Source organism: Guillardia theta (assembly GCF_000315625.1).
Source record: "Guillardia theta CCMP2712 unplaced genomic scaffold GUITHscaffold_5, whole genome shotgun sequence".
NCBI classification, from domain to species: domain Eukaryota; class Cryptophyceae; order Pyrenomonadales; family Geminigeraceae; genus Guillardia; species Guillardia theta.
Genome location: NW_005434669.1, coordinates 374,004 through 392,390, shown reverse-complemented (window position 1 = coordinate 392,390; position 18,387 = coordinate 374,004). Strand labels below are relative to the sequence as shown.

The 18,387-nt window shown below is 54.7% G+C and overlaps 7 protein-coding genes across 7 annotated transcripts in view; 4 read left to right on the top strand and 3 right to left on the bottom strand.

Moving 5' to 3' along the window:
* GUITHDRAFT_64118 (hypothetical protein) overlaps positions 1-316 on the top strand; it is a gene marked incomplete at both ends in the record, with an annotated part of 873 nt that extends 557 nt beyond the window's left edge. Inside the window, 3 exons of the mRNA XM_005840557.1 lie at positions 54-94; positions 141-203; positions 248-316. Coding sequence (XP_005840614.1) covers positions 54-94; positions 141-203; positions 248-316 — 173 coding nt within the window. The remainder of the gene's footprint in view (positions 1-53; positions 95-140; positions 204-247) is intronic.
* A 2,699-nt stretch (positions 317-3,015) lies between these two features.
* GUITHDRAFT_100617 (hypothetical protein) lies at positions 3,016-4,897 on the bottom strand (the record flags this gene model as incomplete). Its single annotated transcript, XM_005840556.1, has 5 exons — positions 3,016-3,180; positions 3,479-3,748; positions 3,908-4,055; positions 4,198-4,465; positions 4,510-4,897. The coding sequence occupies 5 exons, from the start codon at positions 4,895-4,897 to the stop codon at positions 3,016-3,018; spliced, it is 1,239 nt and encodes a 412-aa protein (XP_005840613.1).
* Positions 4,898-5,279: 382 nt separating this feature from the next.
* Positions 5,280-5,882, top strand: GUITHDRAFT_100616 (hypothetical protein; the record flags this gene model as incomplete). The annotated part of the gene is made up of 2 exons (XM_005840555.1): positions 5,280-5,293; positions 5,339-5,882. 2 exons carry the CDS (start codon positions 5,280-5,282, stop codon positions 5,880-5,882), a joined length of 558 nt encoding a protein of 185 aa, XP_005840612.1.
* An 8-nt stretch (positions 5,883-5,890) lies between these two features.
* On the bottom strand, positions 5,891-6,598 carry GUITHDRAFT_150238 (hypothetical protein). The gene is made up of 2 exons (XM_005840554.1): positions 6,301-6,598; positions 5,891-6,184 (listed from the first exon to the last, which is right to left on the bottom strand). The coding sequence occupies exons 1-2, from the start codon at positions 6,521-6,523 to the stop codon at positions 6,132-6,134; spliced, it is 276 nt and encodes a 91-aa protein (XP_005840611.1). The 5' UTR covers positions 6,524-6,598; the 3' UTR covers positions 5,891-6,131.
* Positions 6,599-10,377: 3,779 nt separating this feature from the next.
* Positions 10,378-14,424, top strand: GUITHDRAFT_132731 (hypothetical protein; the record flags this gene model as incomplete). Its single annotated transcript, XM_005840553.1, has 13 exons — positions 10,378-11,081; positions 11,130-11,265; positions 11,508-11,599; positions 11,813-11,879; positions 11,935-11,967; positions 12,014-12,078; positions 12,110-12,161; positions 12,409-12,483; positions 12,537-12,596; positions 12,823-13,038; positions 13,338-13,515; positions 13,813-13,859; positions 14,020-14,424. 13 exons carry the CDS (start codon positions 10,378-10,380, stop codon positions 14,422-14,424), a joined length of 2,130 nt encoding a protein of 709 aa, XP_005840610.1.
* A 1,512-nt stretch (positions 14,425-15,936) lies between these two features.
* Positions 15,937-16,473, top strand: GUITHDRAFT_100613 (hypothetical protein; the record flags this gene model as incomplete). The annotated part of the gene is made up of 1 exon (XM_005840552.1): positions 15,937-16,473. One exon carries the CDS (start codon positions 15,937-15,939, stop codon positions 16,471-16,473), a length of 537 nt encoding a protein of 178 aa, XP_005840609.1.
* A 121-nt stretch (positions 16,474-16,594) lies between these two features.
* Positions 16,595-18,387, bottom strand: part of GUITHDRAFT_100612 (hypothetical protein) — a gene marked incomplete at both ends in the record, with an annotated part of 2,941 nt that continues 1,148 nt past the window's right edge. Inside the window, 8 exons of the mRNA XM_005840551.1 lie at positions 16,595-16,714; positions 16,769-16,861; positions 16,938-17,103; positions 17,253-17,390; positions 17,438-17,493; positions 17,882-18,061; positions 18,114-18,185; positions 18,290-18,370. Of these exons, the coding sequence (XP_005840608.1) occupies positions 16,595-16,714; positions 16,769-16,861; positions 16,938-17,103; positions 17,253-17,390; positions 17,438-17,493; positions 17,882-18,061; positions 18,114-18,185; positions 18,290-18,370 (906 nt within the window). The remainder of the gene's footprint in view (positions 16,715-16,768; positions 16,862-16,937; positions 17,104-17,252; positions 17,391-17,437; positions 17,494-17,881; positions 18,062-18,113; positions 18,186-18,289; positions 18,371-18,387) is intronic.

Here is an 18,387-nt window from a genome sequence, read left to right as displayed (position 1 = left end):
GGAGGAGGAGAGAGCAGGGGAGGGAGAGGGGAGGAGGGCTGAATGTGAGGCAGAGGATGAGATGTGGGAGATCGCCAAGAAGGCAGGAGCCAAGGTGAGGGGATCCGCTGCGTGTGTCGTGCAGTCAAGTGTCCTGCTAGGGCCTCATCACTTACATTGTCATGGATGCTGGGAGGACGCAGATAGCGGCGGGGAGCAGGACTGTAGGGGGCAAATAATTCGTGTGCTGCTCGTGATGTTGGGACAGGTGCTCGCGATCGGACCTGCGCCCGAGCAGCAGTTCAAAGGACTTACGGATCACCTGAAGCTGCTGTAAAGGCAGGTGGATGAGAGCAGGAGGAGGAGGAGGGAGAAGAGGGGATGGAGAGGGAAGGAGGAAACTGAATGCAAGTCGTTTGCTGCTCTTGTTGATTGAAGTAAGGGACCGCTCACCCGGGTACCTGAGCTACTTGCCGAGGAAACAGAGGATGGGGAGGCTGCGAATTCAAAGTTAGCGGGGGTGGTGAGCGAAAGGAAGTCGGGTGAGGATATGTCAGGTGGAGCAATGGAGACAGTCGGGCAGGCAGGCAGGCAGGCAGGAAGGCAGGCAGGCAGGCAGGCAGGCAGGCAGGCAGGCAGGCAGGCAGGCAGGCAGGCAGGCAGGCAGGCAGGCAGGGAGGGAGGCAAGGCTGTATCATGTCAAGGGTTGCAGGGCTGGTAAAGAACAAACGGCTGAGGGCAGGGGAAGGGGAGCATGAGTACCTCCGAGTGACTAGCACAAGTCAGATCTCCACATGGACACTGAAGCACAACACAATCCTGAGGTGTGACGTCATCAGGGAGAGATGGAGGGGAGAGAGAGGGAATGAAGACGTAGGGGACTAGGATCGGACAGCTGAGCAAGGGATTGCAAGGGAGCACCAACGGTAGGAAAAGGAAGAAGCAGGAGCAGGATGGTGGGATAGATCAGCACAAGGTGAGCAAAGAGGGGCGAGTGGGGAACTGTGGGGCAAGAAGGGCAGGAGGAAGAAGGGAGGGAGGCAGAGGGCTTAGGAGGAGGAAGAGGAGGAGGGCCAGTGCCTGGCACAGCATGTCGAACTCCGGGACAAGCATGCGCCGATCGAAGCAAGAGACCGTCTTCACCAGCAGCCAGGCATGCGAGAAGGGCTCGCTGAGAGGTCATCAGAGGAGGGGAAGGGAGCAAACTATGAGAGATCGAAGTTCCCTCCATCACAATCATCTGACATCATCTCCTTAATCTCTTGCGTGATTTTCTCCGTTTCATCACCAGCACCATCGTCATTGGCATCATCATGTGCTGCGTAATCGACTTGGTCTCTCTTACCTTGTGATAGCCCGAAAACATTTCCCCCACTTGCTCACAGTTATAGGAGCTTTTCCTGATCTGATGGCAGACAACTGTGTAAGAAGATGGAGAAAATTTGGGAGAGGGTGCAGACAGCAAAAGGAAGAGGAAAAGAGAGGGAAACTGCCAAAGGAAACCGGGGAGCAGAACAAGGTGGAAGAGGAGGAGGAGGAGGAGGAGGAGGAGGAGCAGGAGGAGCAGGAGGAGCAGGAGGAGCAGGAGGAGCAGGAGGAGCAGGAGGAGCAGGAGGAGCAGGAGGAGCAGGAGGAGCAGGAGGAGGAGGGAAACGGGGAGGAGGAGGAGGAGGAGGAGGAGGCATGTAACCTTGCGCTTGCCATGTAGCCAAAGCTAGATGCAGGAGTTGCGATGACGTCATCACATTCGCTCAAAAGCCTTTGAGAGGAGTTCAACAAGAGCAAGGCAAAGAAGACGGGATCAACAGAATCAAGATTAGCTGACAAAGAAAGAAAATCAACATTAGCTGACTGAGACAGAAATTCAACATGAGCCACAAAGAAACAAAATCATCATTAGCTGACAGAGAAAGAAAATCAACATTAGCTGACTATGAGGAGGAAGTTCAATATCGGCTGAGGAAGACCGAGGTTGATAGGAGCTCAATCAAGCATGCTGGGCCCTTGACATGGAGTCTACCAGATGTCCATGAAAGCGCCGTCAAAGTTCGTCGTCCTCCCTTCCTCCATGGCTGCTCGCGTTGCATGCACCTGACGAGAGATAAACCATCAGGTGGAGGCGAAGATGGCTGGGAAAGGAGCAGGAGAAGGAGAAGGAGAAGGAGCAGGAGCAGGAGCAGGAGCAGGAGCAGGAGCAGGAGCAGGACAACAAGGACATAGGCGATCACATCTTCGTCGGGAAGCTGCGTGAAGAAGAGCTTGTCCTCTCCCAGTTGAGAAATTGCTTCTGTCAGGACCCGATCACAGCAGGGTAGGAGTGGGTTCAAATTCGTTTCCTCGTCCCTTCCATCTCCATCCATTCTCTCCGGATCCTTCTGCAACTCGCAGACAAAGCTCCCGGTCCTCTGCTCTCCTCCCGGTCCTCCCCTCCATTCTCCTCCTCCGCGCCCTCTATACCCTTTCCTTCTCTCTCCCACTCGTTTCTCCTCCCCCCTCTTCCGTCTCTCTGATCCTCGTCTACCTGCTACCCTTCCCCCCTCCCTCTCTCCTTTTCCTCCTTTCTTCTTTCGCCTTTCGCCTCTCCGCCCTGCCCTCCACTTTTCTTCCTTCACCGCACATCTTCCTTCTACCTTTTCTCGTCTCCTGTGGCAGGTCGGTGGCGAGGAAGTAGGAGGCGTTTCCCTTGAAACCTCGACGAAGAGAGCGAGCACAGGAGTAGAAGAGCTGCTCGTGCTCCTGCTCGAGCCTGTCAAACCTCTTCCTCCTCCTCCTCCTCCTCCTGCTCTTTCTGCTCATCATTATCGTCTTCCCCATCCTCATCATCCTCATCACCATCACCATCATAATCAACTTACCAGCGTCATGTACGCATGTGTATACACACGGTTTCCTGCCACCACAGTGACTTTCAAATCAGGTTTTTCTCTTGTGCATCTAGTAGCGATCTCAGGACATTTCGTAATTTCTTTCTCCCCATTACCATCCTCCTCCTCATCATCATCATCATCACCACCACCACCATGCGATCAGGTGTATCTACCCAGGTCGCCTTCGAGCGTTATCTTCCCGCAAGATCGAGCTTGTCTGATTTGCAGACCTGGCAACAACATCCTCGTCATCTTCAAACTCCATGCCGTCTCCCAGCTCTGCACCTATCATTTGCTTCCCCTTCCATGCAGATTTTGCTGCGTCGACCTTCTCCTGAGCATCCACCTTGTCAGTCATTACTAGCATCACCTCTGCCTTGCGACTGTTCACCGCTGCTCTCCTTCTCTCTTTCCCTCCCCTTCCTCTTCCTCCTCTCTCCTCCTGCTCCTGCTCCTGCCCCTCCTGATCTCAACAATCCTGCCCTCCTGCTCCTGCTCCTGCTCCTGCTCCTGCTCCTGCTCCTGCTCCTGCTCCTGCTCCTGCTCCTGCTCCTGCTCCTCCAGATTCAATAATCCTTCCCTCCTCCTGCTGATCTCAACAATCCTTCCCTCCCCGGTCATCCATCACAGACCTTTAAGTAGGGCACGAGCTTAAACAGGTAGTTGAAGAGCACATGGGCGGGCTTCCCCCCGAAGACACTCAGCAACCTGCGGCGATAGAAGGGGTTGCTCATGATTAGGGGAATGTAGTAGTGAGGGTTTGTGATCCTTATTGTCGTCATGGTAGACACATCTGCCGAGGCATCATCTGACGTGTCATAGCGGCCGCACACCAGGTACTCCGACAGCTCCCCCATGTCAGTGTAGTGAATCCCCTCGAGAGCCGCGTTCCCTATCACCTCCTGGCCCGCACATGCTGTCAGGAAACGGGAAGAGGAGGACAGGAAAAGTTTGCACACAATCACAAACAAAAGTCGGCAGGCTCAACCTCAACAATCACACGAGCAGCAGAGAGAGAAAGGTCTACACTGATAGCTGTCAACATACAAGTCAAGACTTACCTTAATCTCCTCCTCATCCTTGAAGTTCCACCGGATCCCTCCATGCTCCACATCCCCGTTCTGCAAGTACGAGGACACGTCCCAGTAGACCAGCATAGCCCTGTTGGACAAGATCGCGAATAGAAGGCCTGATAGGATACTCCCGAGCCTGCGTCTCCCGTCACACCACCATCACGCAAGATTTTCAATGAAAGATTTGATCTGGCACACGGAAGATTTCATATCAATTAGGAAGATTCCAACAACAATCACAATTAAGAGAATTCCACTCGATCTCCATCGGCTCCCACCTGTTTCCCAACCCTCCAGCTTGCTGGTTGAGCACGAGGTACCTCCTCTGCTCTTCCGGGACCTTCCCATGCAAGATGTCGTGGTGCAGCATCGAGTACCTCGCAAGAACTTCCTCCGCACTCTCCCCCATCGTCTGGTCCCATCGCTCAACCACCTTGTCCTCGAACGCGTCCGTCATGATTTCAGCAGGAACCTTGTTTTCTTTCTCCTCCTGCTCCACCGGCAGCCTGACCTCGAAGAAGCATGCGCTCTCCGCTATCTCCCTCCCTGCCTCACGTCACCTCGCACGACGCGCCAGCGGCGCTCCTCACCTTGTTTCATGTCCACCAGGTGGACCCTGACCTGGTGCAGCCCGAGGTCCAGCCACTGGTGATCGAGCTGCAGCTTGGTCTCCTGCTCCAACACAACATGGTGGGGAGAGGATCTGAGCTCCTCCCTCCCTCTGAAGGCGTCTCCCCCGTAGGATATGGCGTTGCGAATGACAAACACGTGCGCCGCTACTGAGTCCGCTCCCAGCTCGACGCCATGGACGACGAAGTGAAGCATGATAGAGGAGAACTGTCCTTCGACAAAGAGCTGAGCAGGCTGAGGAGAGAGGATCTCAACCCAGGGCTCGGTGGCTCTCGACCAAGTTTGAGGGAACTTCATCAAAGATGCTGCGATAAGGAAGGCAACGCGAACACGTTGACTGGTCGACATTGAATCCGATCGTTGAGAAGAGATGATGATTACATGCTACAATGCATCCCTCCGTCTTTCCTGAATCTCTGCCTCTCTGCCTCGCTCCCCTCACCCCTTCCGTCTTCCCTCTCCTGTCTCTCTCTCCCCCGCCCTCTCCCCTCTCCCCTCTCCCCTCTTCTCTTCCCTCTTCCCTCCTCTCTTCCTTCTTCTCTTCCTTCTCCTCTCTGTCTCTCGCCGCTGCAGCTCCTCAGCCCTCGACTGTCGCCGCTACTCTTGATAGTCTCCCTCCATTGCACACCACCCCCTTAGAATTATCCCTTAGAGGGTATGCACCCCTACCGCATAATATAGGAAAATAAAGGATATCGAAGGGGTATATTTCGTAGTACCCCACCCTGCTATGGCGATATTGTGGTAAAGAATCTGTCGGGGAGACTCCGTTCGTTTGAGGCAGGGCAGGACAACGGGGCAGCAGCAGCAGCAGCAGCAGCAGCAGCAGCAGCAGCAGCAGCAGCAGCAGCAGCAGCAGCAGGAGCAGGAGCAGCAGCAGCAGCAGCAGCAGAAGCAGAAGCAGCAGCAGCAGCAGAAGCAGCAGCAGCAGCAGCAGCAGCAGCAGCAGCAGCAGCAGCAGAAGCAGCAGCAGCAGCAGAAGCAGCAGCAGCAGCAGCAGCAGCAGCAGCAGCAGCAGCAGCAGAAGCAGCAGCAGCAGCAGAAGCAGCAGCAGCAGCAGCAGCAGCAGCAGCAGCAGCAGCAGCAGCAGCAGCAGCAGCAGCAGCAGCAGCAGCAGCAGCAGCAGCAGCAGCAGCAGCAGCAGCAGCAGCAGCAGCAGAAGCAGAAGCAGAAGCAGAAGCAGCAGCAGCAGCAGAAGCAGAAGCAGCAGCAGCAGGCAGCAGCAGCAGCAGAAGCAGAAGCAGGCAGCAGGAGCAGGAGCAGGAGAAGCAGCAGCAAGTCTGATTCAGAGCCACCAGTGAAAATGAACCTTGCTGACAACATCTTATCTTAAACTACGACGGGGAAGTCCAGACACTCCTCCTCCGCCTCCACCAGACTGTCAGTGACAGCAAGCGTGCAAGAGGCCAGGCTGCCGTCAGGAAACTGAGGGGAGCAGATGCAGAGGATGCCGCAGCCGCGGTCTTGCTCGGTACAGACGTAGGAGGCTCGATGGCTCTGCTGGATCTGTTCGACGGGGAGGTACTTGCTGGCTACCTGCTGCTTCCTCCTCATTCAGGAGGAGGGAGGACAGAGGAATGATTTACCTCGCCACGGATCCTGTACCAGTTGAAATGAAGGACGAAATCCTGGACGGTGAGTGAGGGTTGTGAAGGGAGAGGAGGAGCTGGGTACCTTGATCTGAACCCCAGGAAGAGGTTTCGCCGTGATGGTGAGCTTCTGCCCGACGCAGGCCTCACCCTTGAACTCAGCTCGCCGCTTGAAGATGGGTGGATGGTCGTCGGAGGAGACAAGGGAGTCAGGAGGAAGCCTGAAGTTGCCCCAGCTAGTTGCGATGGACTTCTTGTTGAGCGTCGCTCGCTGCCTCTTCTTGCATTCTGGAGCTGATGTTACAGGCTGTTCCTTGTCGATCTTCCCGTGGGATGTTGATGGTGGTGACGTTGATGATGATGGTGACGCTGGTAGCTGTCGCATGTCTGCTTCCGAACCTGCCCGGTCAAGTTGAGGAGAACTTTCGCCCGCACACCTAGAGTCCATCGTTGTGTTGATGGACGCGACGCTCCGCGTTCGCTCCTGAGTGAAGATCATTCCAAAAGGATATGAAAAAGAGGAGAGAGGAGAGGATGGAGGGATGGAGAGGAAAACGGAGAGTGAATTGAATGGAGCAGTTGTGAACGAGAGGAAGTTAGGAGAGGGGAAGGGGCTCACAAAATCCACGAAGAGGTTCTGACAAGTTGATATGTCAATATTGAGGAAGCGAGTCTCCAAGTCTATTCGCGTATCCATCATGCTGTTAGCAGACTGGAAGACCTGCTGCTGGGGCGGTCAAAGGGAACACTTTGAGGACACACAAACCTCCTGCTGGTTGTGTAAGTAGTAGGTCGTCGGGTCATCGATCTTCTGCAGATTTGGCTCGACCCTGATCTTCCATGCCTCGTGCCCAAGTTCGTTTCCACTGCAGGAAGCTGTGAAGTTCCGGACGAGCTCGGACGAAGCATGACTCGTCATGGCTCGACTCTGGACTCCTGCCGCTATGGCCTCGTCGATTTGCTGAGCAGCTCTGAACTCTCCGCTGGCTGCATCCTCTTCTTGCGTTGACGTCCCTCTGTCCACCTGTACAGGTGCCTTGGTCCCAGCCGTCACCAGGCTGTCAACTCCTCGCGATCCCAAGAGGCTGCTCTCTTTGTTCACACCGCAATGCTCGCTGCTCTCAGCTCCACCCAAGCAGAGGTCGAGCTGGCATGGGATGGAAGCAAGTGTCTCTGCATCACTGCAGGATCGCGATCAGCAGCCTCCCTTCCATCCCGCTCTCACTCACTTGGGTTGTTCAGCCGGCAGAGAGGCAGTAGCGGAGCTTTGCTCCACGTCTTGCGACGGATAATCTTGCTCGTTTCTCTCCTGCCCGTGCTCGTCGAACTCACCTGACCCCTTAGCCTCCACTCCTTGCAAACTTCCAACGCTGCTCTGCCCTGCTGTACTCGCTGCCGCCTCCTCTGCCAGGTCGGCAGAAAGTTTCTCCTCCTCAGCATTCAGCTCTGACAGCTGCATCTTCCCCCATGTCGAGAAATCCTCCCCAGCTGATCTTGAAAACTTCTTCCTCACCTGAAATGGCTCCCTGGTCTGGTCCTGCTGGGAGAGGAACACTTGAAACCTCATGTGAGCCTGTCTGAGCTCGCTGACGTTGACGTCTTTCAACTTGAAGATCTCGCTGGACACTTTCAAGGCCCTTGCCGCGGGCCGCACGTCAAGTGTGAGGTTCTCCTTCTCCACCGCAGACATCTCTCGGTAGGAACTGGCTCGGACCTCCCTACCCAGCTCTCCCTCCAGCTCCCTCAGGAGAGGATCTTCCGCAAATGACCGGGGAGTGCTCGACTTGTTGAATTGGCTAACAGACGTGTACGAACTCAGATCCCGCCTGCGGTCACAAGGTCAGCGGAACAGCGAGAAAAATCATCGCGCGCATGCCATTTGTGCAGGCTCCTGGACCCTTCCGACAGGTTCATGTAGAGGACAGACTCGTCATCTGCATGTAAGGTAAGACAAGAACCGACCTTAGAAGAATCGAATCTCTAACGGAGGGACCTGGGCGCGAGATCAAGAAGTTTGGAGGGAGCTCTCTAGCTCTCTTCAGCAATGATTCGCGAACATGGGCTGGTATCATTTCTGCGCATTGTCATCGTCAGACGACAAACGATCGGCGCATCAGGAGAGGAGGACAACTGGGAGGACAAGGGAAGAAGCACGCGATCGCGTCACCAGGTAGCCATGGGCAGTCGTGGTCTTGATGGTTGCTCCTGCACCGACAATCAGCCGGATACTGATGGCAGAGTAGCCAGGAAACCTCAATATGAAAACAAGGCGAGGCGCCGGTTCTTGGCCCTTCAAGTTTTTCCTGCAACGGGTCGATTGATGAATGAAAGGTTCCATTGCTGGTATCCTTCGCCCTTACCTCACCATAGTCCTCAGAAAGATCAAGTTGTTCTGGTCTATGGTTGACTGCGAGCAAGTCAGACACAGGCTCGCTCCAGCATGTGTGGATATTCCTTGGGCGAGCTGCCATCAGAATGATTGAAGTCAACGCTGATATCCAATATCTATACAAACAGTCACACTTCAATTGCTTCTGTCGGAATCATAACAAGATAGGCAAAAGAATGCAACAACTATTACAATGACTGTTTTGTCTTCTCTTCTCAAACTCTTTGCCATGGCATACCCTGGGACACGTTCAGCACCAAGTGGATAGATCGGGGCCCTCGATGCCTTGCAAAAGCTCGTCTCTGCACACAGCCTTGACTATCGATCTACGCTTATGATCGTCCGAGATCTCGATGGTGTTCTTGTCAACCAGCCTCGATCCGATGAAGTTGCGCAGGATCAGGTTTGCTATCGTGTCGGAGCTGATTTCATCTTCTTGCCTGAGGAAGATGGTCAACGTTGAGAGTATGTTCTTGATCAAACGCACAGGCAGAGAATGAACGACCCTTGATCGTGCATTGAGGCAATCTGAATCGGAATCAGGCTTGAGTGGTTCTGCTTGCATCCCTAAAGCAACCAGTCAAAGAGAGCCAGGTGAGCAAAGAAAACAAAGAATCAAAGTAACAGGAAAGCAATGGATCCAAACAAACATAGCGCAAGCCCTCACAGAGAAAATGAGAATCCTCGGCCGTCGGTTGATTGCGTCTTGGATTAACTTGACTCGCCTTGCTCGAGATTCTTGTACAATCATCTCCTCGCGAGCTGCTCGCGATGTGGCCATGCTTGCCGTCTTGCTCATGGACATGGTCATGGGTATGCTATATAACTTGGAGATTGTGCTGCCACTCTAATATGGCGACATCAAGGATACTGTCTTCATAAATCGCGAGGTCCTGTAGATTTTGTTAGGAATTGGGTCGAAGATTGAAGAACAAGGGGCATAGGATAGAACGCAAGGTCGGCAGTAAAGGAGAAACAGAGATATAAGTTAGCAAACATTGGATACAAATTAGGACATATTGAAATCAGCAGGAGGAAGTGATGACTAGAAAGAAGAGGAGCAAAGGCCGGGGAGGGGAGGGAGTTGCTGGCAGTGTGAGTTCCAAGAGCTCCCAGCAACAGCAATTCCCTCCAGGGGCACCTGGAAGCCGGGCACGAGGAGGAGCAGCAGCTTGAGGAGGAGCTACTAGCCACGAGAGCAGCAGCAGCAGCAGCAGCAGGAACTTGTGTAACTTGGGTTGGTAGTTTAGTTTTGACTTTTTTCTTTCTGAACCAAGCCCGCCTCAAGAATGGGTCCATCGCCAAGTAAAGTCAACATTTGGACTTTTGTACCCCACCCCCTAGCCAAAGTGAACACGATACCACCCTACCCCATAGCCAACAAGATGCATCGGAATCGGGAGCTCCTGGTACATGGTTGCGCATATCCATTAGGAAATAAGGGGTGGGTAGTACGGAAATAGGGGGCAGGGGGTCGGAAAAAAGAAATAGGGTAGTGACCAATTTCAGTGGGTAGGGTGATCTAATCATGAATGCACCAGTAATGCAGCAAGTGACTATATCCAGGAATGTGATGGAGCAGACGAGGAAGGAGAGAGAGAGAGCAGGAGAGGACGGTAGATGTCTGAAGGACCAGTAGAGAGGAGGGACACGATGGTGAGAGGAGAAGGTAGATGTCTTGTACGAAGGGAACTGAGTTCGTGAGAGAAATTTCAATGAGAAGAATCTCACATTTTGCATTTTCTGAAGGTCTTTGGATCGGTATGCATGTCGATAAGCAGCCTGCTTGTCAATAGCCCTCAACTCACAGAGCAGTTCTGAACTTAAGGATTTCCTCTGAAACTATCGCCATGCTTGCGGCAATCAGGAAATGGTTCAGCAATAAGGGATCAAGAGAGCGCACCAAAGTGCTACAGTGGAACAACGTCATCCTGAACAACTCCAACGACTATGAAGAATCACCTGATATGCCCAACTCCCACTTGTGCATCAAGGAGGATGTGCTGGACATGTGCGTCGGGCAGTTGTGGAAGGAGAGGAGGGTTGCGCTCACAGCTCAATTCATCGCCTTCACGTTTCCCGGGGGCGAAAAGCAGGCAGACAACATTCCGCTGCATGAGATCGCGCTGGTGTCGAGGTGTAAGCCAGAGGACCTTCCGCAAGATGACGACATCCATCATAGGAAAGAGATCGAGTACTACGACACCAACTCCCGCAAGATCAAGAGGAGCCTGTCACTGCCAGGCACGGAGCACCTGCTCCGCGCCGAGTTCAAGGTCACCACGATCGAGGAGGGATTCAACTCGGGCAGGACGTACGTGTTCCGGGCGAAGACGGAGGCAGACTGTGAGGACTGGATCGTGATGGTGTCAAACGCAAAGACGGCAGCAACTATCAAATGGGTGAAGGCAAACAGGTTTATGAGGATAAAAAAGAAGACATCGCGTATCTACAAGTCTTCGCAGTTCCAGATGATGATGATCTTTGTTATCGTCGCCAACTTCGCTTTCACTGTGGCCGAGCTCCAGATCCTTGCGGAGCCGGGCACGAGCAAGTGAGCGGCATGAATTTGACCGGTGCGGGGGCTGACGCTTGCTTGCAGAGCACAAATCTTCGTGAACGCCGATGTGGCCTTCACCGTCATATACACCGTCGAGCTCGGGATCAACATGTATGCTCACTGGTTCAAAGAGTTTTGGGGCAGCTCCTGGAACAAGTTCGACGCTGGCATCGTTGCGGTGCGAACTCTCCTCTTGCAACCGCACTTGACTTCTCCTCCCCTCTTCTTCCCCTCCAACCACTGTCACTTCCATAGCAACTGACATTATTGCTGTTGTTCCCTCTCGCACTACCCCGCCCCTTCCACTCTCCTACTTCTACTCCTACTCCTACTCCTCCCCATTCCCAACACCTCCCGCCTCCTTCCTTATGCTGTTCTCGCTCTTTCTACCTCTCCTCTCTTTCCCTGACTGTTTCAAAGATATCTCTCGCTTCCCTAGGAAATCTGCAAGGGGACTTTGTGAAAGCTCTCAGGCTAATGCGATGCCTGCGAGGGCTGAGGCTGATGGGGAGGTGAGGGACACGGAACAGGGAGGAGGGAGTTGTGGGGGGAGCAGTGAGGGACACGGAACAGGGAGGAGGGAGTTGTGGGGGGGAGCAGTGAGGGACACGGAACAGGGAGGAGGGAGTTGTGGGGGGGAGCAGTGAGGGACACGGAACAGGGAGGAGGGAGTTGTAGGGGGGAGCAAGGAAGGGAAAGGGGATTCTTGATGTATCTTCCAACAGGCTGTCCTCCATGCGGCAACTGGTGAATGCCCTTGGCTGGTCGTTGAAACCAGTGGGAAGCGCGTTGGTGAGAAGAGAAGAGGTAGCAAGCCATCTTCCTCGTTGACGTCAATGAGTGACAGGCTATCATGATACTTGTGATCGCAATCTATGCGGTGAGCGATGTGAAGGGATCCCTTCCTTCCGATAAAACTCGTGCAGGTCTTTGCTGTCAACTTGTACAAGGACATCGACGCCGATCATTTCGGAGATTTCTATCGGTCCTTGTGAGTCATCAATGCTTTTATGATGCTTCAGCAATGTTCTGACTTATCCTTGTCTCATCGCGTACAGCATCACAATGATACAGGTATTTTCAATTTCTACCCCCTTCCCCTTCTCCTTCCCCTTCTCCTTCCCCTTCTCCTTCCCCTTCTCCTTCCCCTTCTCCTTCCCCTTCCCCTTCCCCTTCCCCTTCCCCTTCCCCTTCCCCTTCCCCTTCTCCTTCCCCTTCTCCTTCCCCTTCTCCTTCCCCTTCCCCTTCCCCTTCCTCTTCCCCTTCCTCTTAAATCTCTTTCCCCATCGCCCCACTCTCTCTTCTCATTTCCGCTCATCAGATTGCCACACTGGACGGCTGGATCGCGGTAGCAGAAGGCGTCTCAAAGTCCAACGAGCTCGACGCGGTGGCAGCGGTGAGGAGAAACTTTTTCCGAGGAGGCGGCAAAGTGATCGATACACCAACTAGATATTCTTCGTCCCCTTCATCATCATCATCACGTTCACGCTCCTTCCTACTATCACAGCTGTAAGACTCTCCTTTCTCTCATCCTGCCCTCCTCCTGTCCCTCTCTCCCTTTCCCTGCCCCGACTTTCCCCTCTCCCATGTTCTCTCTTACCCTCTCTCCGCTTCCTCCTCTCCTCCCGCCTGCTCTTCTCCCCTGCTCCTCCTTCCCCCCTCCTGCTCCTTCTCAGGCTCCTCAACCCTGCTCCTCTTCACACTTCCTCCTCTCTCCTCTCCTCACACGCCACAGGTTCTCGTCGACAACTTGTCACGAGCAACCAAACTGGAGTCAGAGATGCAAGCTAAGCGGATCATCGAGGAGCAGAACGCCCGGCACGACACCAGGACGCTGGACCCTCTTATGACCTCTCTCATGAACTCCGCAAGCACGCAGGAGCTCAATCTCCGTCTCCGCTCGCTCTTCAAGAGGCAAGCGCGCTGCTCTTCCTCCCTTCTCCATGACCAGGTCCATGCAGGTTGGATCTTAACAACAGTGGCGGAGTGTCCTACCAGGTCCTGCTCCTGCTCCTGCTCCTCTCCTCCTCCAGTTTCCTTTGTCTTCCTCCTCGTGGTCATGCAGGATCTTATTACTCCCTCCGCTGCACCCATACAGCTACTCCCTCCATCGTTACATCCCCTCCTCCTCCTCAACTTCCCCTCCCTTGCTCGTGAACTCTCTGCTTTCCTCTCCGCTCCCTCTGCCTCCTTTCTCTACCTTCCTGCCCTCCTCTCTCCCTCCTCCTCCAGCCGCTGACGAGTCAGCAGGAGGTCTATGAGGGGTTGAAGAAACTTCCCTTCTCTCCGCACATCAAGCTCTCGGTGGACGAGTACGAGCGGCTGACTGAGAACGGACTCAACTGCAACGAGAGCAACGAGCTCGAGATCGAGGGCTTCTGCTCCGGCATGAAGCACCTCCTCAAGAGCTTTGCTCAAAGAAGTCTCGGTGCGCAGGACCATGCTGTCCCTGCTTGCTTTCCTCGACTCCACTCTCCCATCTCGCTCTCTCCCTCCATTCTACTCTCGTGCTCTCTCCCCTCCCCATCCTTCCCTCTCACCCTTGTCAGTTGGTTCTCATCTTTCCTCTCTCGCTCCTTCCTCCATTCCTTGCTGCTCTGTTTTCCACCTCATGGATGTATTCTTTAGCTCTTCTCTTTCCACATTCCTCCGCCCTGGCTCTGAGCTAACATTTTTCTCTTTACCCTCCCTCCTCTCCTCATCCTCCTCGTCCTCTTCATCGCAGGCCACGCGATCCCCTGCACCTTCAGTCTCGACGAGAACCTCGGCATGGTGAACCTCCTCCGTGCTCCTCGCTGCTCCCTCCCTCCCTCCCTCCCTCCTCCCTCCCTCCCTCCTCCCTCCCTCCCTCCTCCCTCCCTCCCTCCCTCCCTCCTTCCCTCCTCCCTCCCTCCCTCCCTCCTCTCTCCGAACTGAACGCGTCTCTCTCAAGACCATGTTATCCCTCAAGCTTCTGCTGGAGGACAACACAGAGCTGCACGGGCGGCTGGACAAGCAGGAGAAGCTGACGATGAGCATCCTCGCCAAGCTCGAGGGTATCGATGCGTCGCTCAAGGCGATGGGGAGGAGGCGATCGTCACCCAGCAGCCCGATCAGCGCGGACGAAGTCGGGGAGACTGAGAAGGGCAAGAAGTGGGCAGAGAAGGAGAAAGGAGGGAGGGAGAACGGGTCCTACTCAAAGACCAACGGGCACGGGAAGGGTATCGAGCTGTACTCCAGCTGCGCGTCAAAGCATCACAAGATGCGGAACCTCTGCCACACCTCCGACGTCACCCTCGTTTCCGCCTTCAGCCAGCAGAACGGAAACTCTTTCACTGAGGTCTCTAAGCGGAGTTGAGGCAGGTGGGAGGAGGGAAGGGGCATCGTCAGAGCCAGCGGACGGATAGCGAGGGCTGTAGGATAGAGGGAGAGGAGGAGGAGGAGGAGGAGGAGGAGGAGGAGGAGGAGGAGGAATATGTCTGTTTCAGTCTTGTACGATCTCAGGGAAGAAAATGATCTCTCAAAACACGCTGGCAAAGGTCTTTCCCCCGGATCTGTTGGCCATCCCCGTCAGTCGTTCACCTCCAACACCGCACGAGCTCTACCACGTCGCCATGGCAGGGGGCGATGATCTCCGGCTCCCATGAGAGGATCGCGTGCACCGCGTCCTCGTACCTGCACGCGAAGGGGGAGGAGAGGTGAGGGCACGAACAAGGGGCAGGGTGAGGCGAGGAAGGGGAGGACGGGAGCGACACTGAGGTGAAGGAACATGGGAGTACAAGAGGAAAGAGGAGAGCGAAGAGCAGTGCATGTCTTACCTGTACCTCCTCTCTCCTTCCCCGACCTGCGCGAGAGGTTCAGAACAGCTCGCATGCTCGGACAGCAAGTCAACCATGAACTTGCGGTAGAAAGGAGCGTAGACGACGTCCATGCCAAACTTCCACAACTTCGTCCCAAGAGGAACGTCCACCTGCGAGGCTGTCGGTCGAGTCGCATACAGGAGGAGGAGCGACCTCGGGCAAGTGATTTCCGTCCAACGCGGGCGTCGCTACCTTGGGGCAGTCGTGCTTCAGTCCAGTCCCTGTGATGCCGTCGAAGTTGGGACGAGGGCCGGCAGGATAGTTCCTCGCCGTCCCTCTCTCCCCCCACTCTCTCTTCTCCCTTCCTTCTCTGTAACTTACTCACATCCTCTCTCCCTCTCTTCGTGCCTGCCTGCCTACCTGCCTCTCTCCCTCCCCCCCTCCCCCCCTTCCCTCCCTCCCTCCCTCTGTCCTCCCTCTCGTTTCACTCCCGCTTTTGCTCCCTCCTTCTGAAGAATCTGCTTTTCCATGGCTGTTGATCCAGCTCTTTCAAGTTTCCTCATTGTACCTTCTTCTTTGATCCATCATTTTTCACAACGAGACTCCTTTAGTTTTCTCTCATTGTGAAGTGGAGAGGAAAACTTGCAACTACTCATCCTCTCTGATGTTGTTCTCCCAACCTTTGGTTGTCGCACATGTAAACTACTATTCGCACTCATCTTGATTTGCGTTCTTGTTTTCAGGAGCATGGATGACTCAGGCTCTTATTCAGTGCCATGTACGCCAAGAAGTTGGGTATGAAAGCATAGTTGCTGATTCCGAACTTGACAGACTGTACAGGAGGTTGAGCAAGGACATTCGCTGCCCTTCAGGTTTTCTCAGCACGATCCTGACGAAGACATCGAGTCTGATTCCAAACATTCAGTCTCCAACATCTTCCAGGTACACATCCTCCCTGCCCGGGGCCGTTTGAACGCTCATGTACGTCACAGCATGCTTGCATATTCCCGAGGGATGACGACGAGGAGGAGTCGAGACCCGCTCGACCGGCCCAGCTCGTAGGCAGCACGATGGTGCTGCGAAAACCTTCCGCCAGCGACGTGTCCGATCATGGCATTTTGATATCGCGCAACACCCCAAGAGGCATGCAAGCAGCACAGCAGGGAACGAGACAGCAAAGAATCTCCAGCATGACGGAGAAAGGGCTGAAGAGCATCTCCAACAACTCTGTTCGGTTTCGGGTGCTCTCGGAAAAATCTCGATCGTTCTCTGGAAGCTTGCCGGGCATGAGTGCTTCCAAGGCTCTGGACCGTAGCAGGTCGGTGAAAGAATCCAAAATCTACCGACAGAGGGAGAAGGTGGAGAAGAACAAGAAGAGATATGAAGAGGCTGAGAGCAAGAGGCTGGAGATGCTGTGCAAGTACAAGGAAGTGCTGAAGAATTACTCTGAGAAGGGAAAGAAGATGAGTCGGGAACAATGGCAAGACATGCAGGAAAGCCTGAAAAGTTTCGAGGAGAAACGAGACCTCGAATGGCAGCGGTACTCATCCTCCTTGGTCAATCTGCAGATTGCGTCGGATCTTCCGTTCTCTTCTCCGATCCGTTGATGATGCAGGGAGGGAGTCGAGCACCCAGGATCCTTTTCCCATCGTCCATGGATGGGGTAGATTTTGATTTTTCTTCATTGTTGTATTCTGTATTCTCTATTGAAGCGTAGATGTCGTCACCCTATGGTGGTATGCAAAGAATGTGAAACGAGACGGGAAAAGCATTGTCAGCGGTGCTGCAGGAATCGTCACTCCACCCCCCACTGATAGTCAGGCAGAGAAAGTGCTTGACCATGAAGACCTGAGCTCAACAGTCACCAGGCTGCCGCGCATGATGTATGAAGCTCCGTTGTACCTGATCAGAGACGTCGATGGAGATTTCCACGTCGAAGGCATGCGAGCTTGACTTTGACACTTCGAAGGGATCTGACTTGACCACTACCGTAGCCTGCAAGGGAGATCAGAGAGGGGAGGGCAGGGAGGGATGAGGAAGAAGAGAAAAGCTCGCTGCCGTCCTCTCCTACCTCAGACTCCGGCAACGGCCAGAACATGAAGCGAACGCTCTTGAGGGTTATGGCCTGCGCGTCGGGTTGCCTGACGTAGACAGTCCAGGAGTGCAGGAGGCTGCCCTTGACCTGGTTGGTCCCATGGTAGTCGTTGCCGACGTGGAAGCGAGCGATCGCTTTCCAGCTGCGGCCCAGCAGAGTCAGAGGGTCGACTCAGGGCAGGACGTCACTTGCCCATGGTGCGATCCTCCCTTGCGCAGGCACGAGGAGGGCACGAGCTCTGCCCTGCTGATCTCGTCCTGCTAGGATGTTACGGTAGGAAGCGAGGCGCACACGATGGTTGCCTTGTCCAACGACCTGACCTCCTTCCATGTGGGAGGGGCATGGGTCGACGGAGAGACCTGCACCTTTCCTGATCGCTGCTTCTTGGCGGCGCCGTCGTGAGCGGCAAGGGAGATCTCGAGCCCGGACCTGGGCTGAGTCAGCGGAGGGTGAGGAGGAGAGGACGAGCAGACAACCTTGCGCGCAAGTTCGCGAGCTCTTGAGCCAATCTGTCGGCCTTGCTTTCCAAATCCTGGCAACAGGGAGGAGGGGAGGGGAGGGGAGGAGTGGAGAGGAGAGGAGAGGAGAGGAGAGGAGTGGAGAGGAGTGGAGAGGAGAGGAAGCGAGTGTCAGTGCTATGAGATAGTTTAAACGAAGGAGAACCGCAAGTTGTTGAGCAGACCCTCCGGCCTGTTTAATTGATTCTTGTTTTTCAGTCAGATGCCCCAAAGAAATCTCCAGTTGTCGAATCTGCAGGAGAGTATGAGGGACCAGGAGCGAAAGCAGGAAACGGAGCGGAGCAGGAGGGCAAGGAGGTGATCGAGCAGGAGCAGGAGCAGGAGGGGAAGAAGGCATCAGGGGGGGAAGAAGGGGAGCAGGAGGGGAAGCAGGAGGGGATGAGATGCAGGAGAGGTACTGACCTTCTCTGAATATTTCTTCTTCCGCTTCTCCTTGTTGACGTCCCACCTCAGCAGCTTTCCTAGAAAGCTCTTCTTCTCCTCATACTGCTCGTGCAGCGGCTGATCCCTACGCTGGTTCTGCTTCTGCCACTCCTCTACCTCCTTCTGGAGGATCTGAGCTGACTCCCTCTCCCCATGCATCTGCCAGCGCGGCGGTCAAGCTCTTCAGGAGGGCAGAACGAAGCCAGCTGACCTTCTGCTTGAGAAAGGAGCTGATGTCATCGCCGCCGTCCTTGTCTGACATGACGTAAATCTGCGGCTGAACCTGCTGGGCCTGTCAGGAGAGGAGACGAGCAGGGATGAGATGAGGGGTGGGATAAGGGGTGGGATTAGGGGTGGGTTTGCAAGGCTGCGAGGAGGGAGGTCGACCTGCTTGCTGCGGGTGTAGCTTTCACTCTCCTCCCTCGTGATCCTCCGGATCGAGCGAACGAAACCGGAGGCGATGTTGGTCTGAGACACCGTCGTCA

Bases quoted from the DNA above. Each gene is read 5' to 3' on its own strand.
- GUITHDRAFT_150238 (XM_005840554.1), bottom strand. From the start codon at position 6,523: ATGCGACAGCTACCAGCGTCACCATCATCATCAACGTCACCACCATCA. The intron at 6,185-6,300 runs CTGAGTTCAAGG...ACCCTCACTCAC, and splicing joins ACCCATCTTCAAGCGGCGAG to CGTCCAGGATTTCGTCCTTC.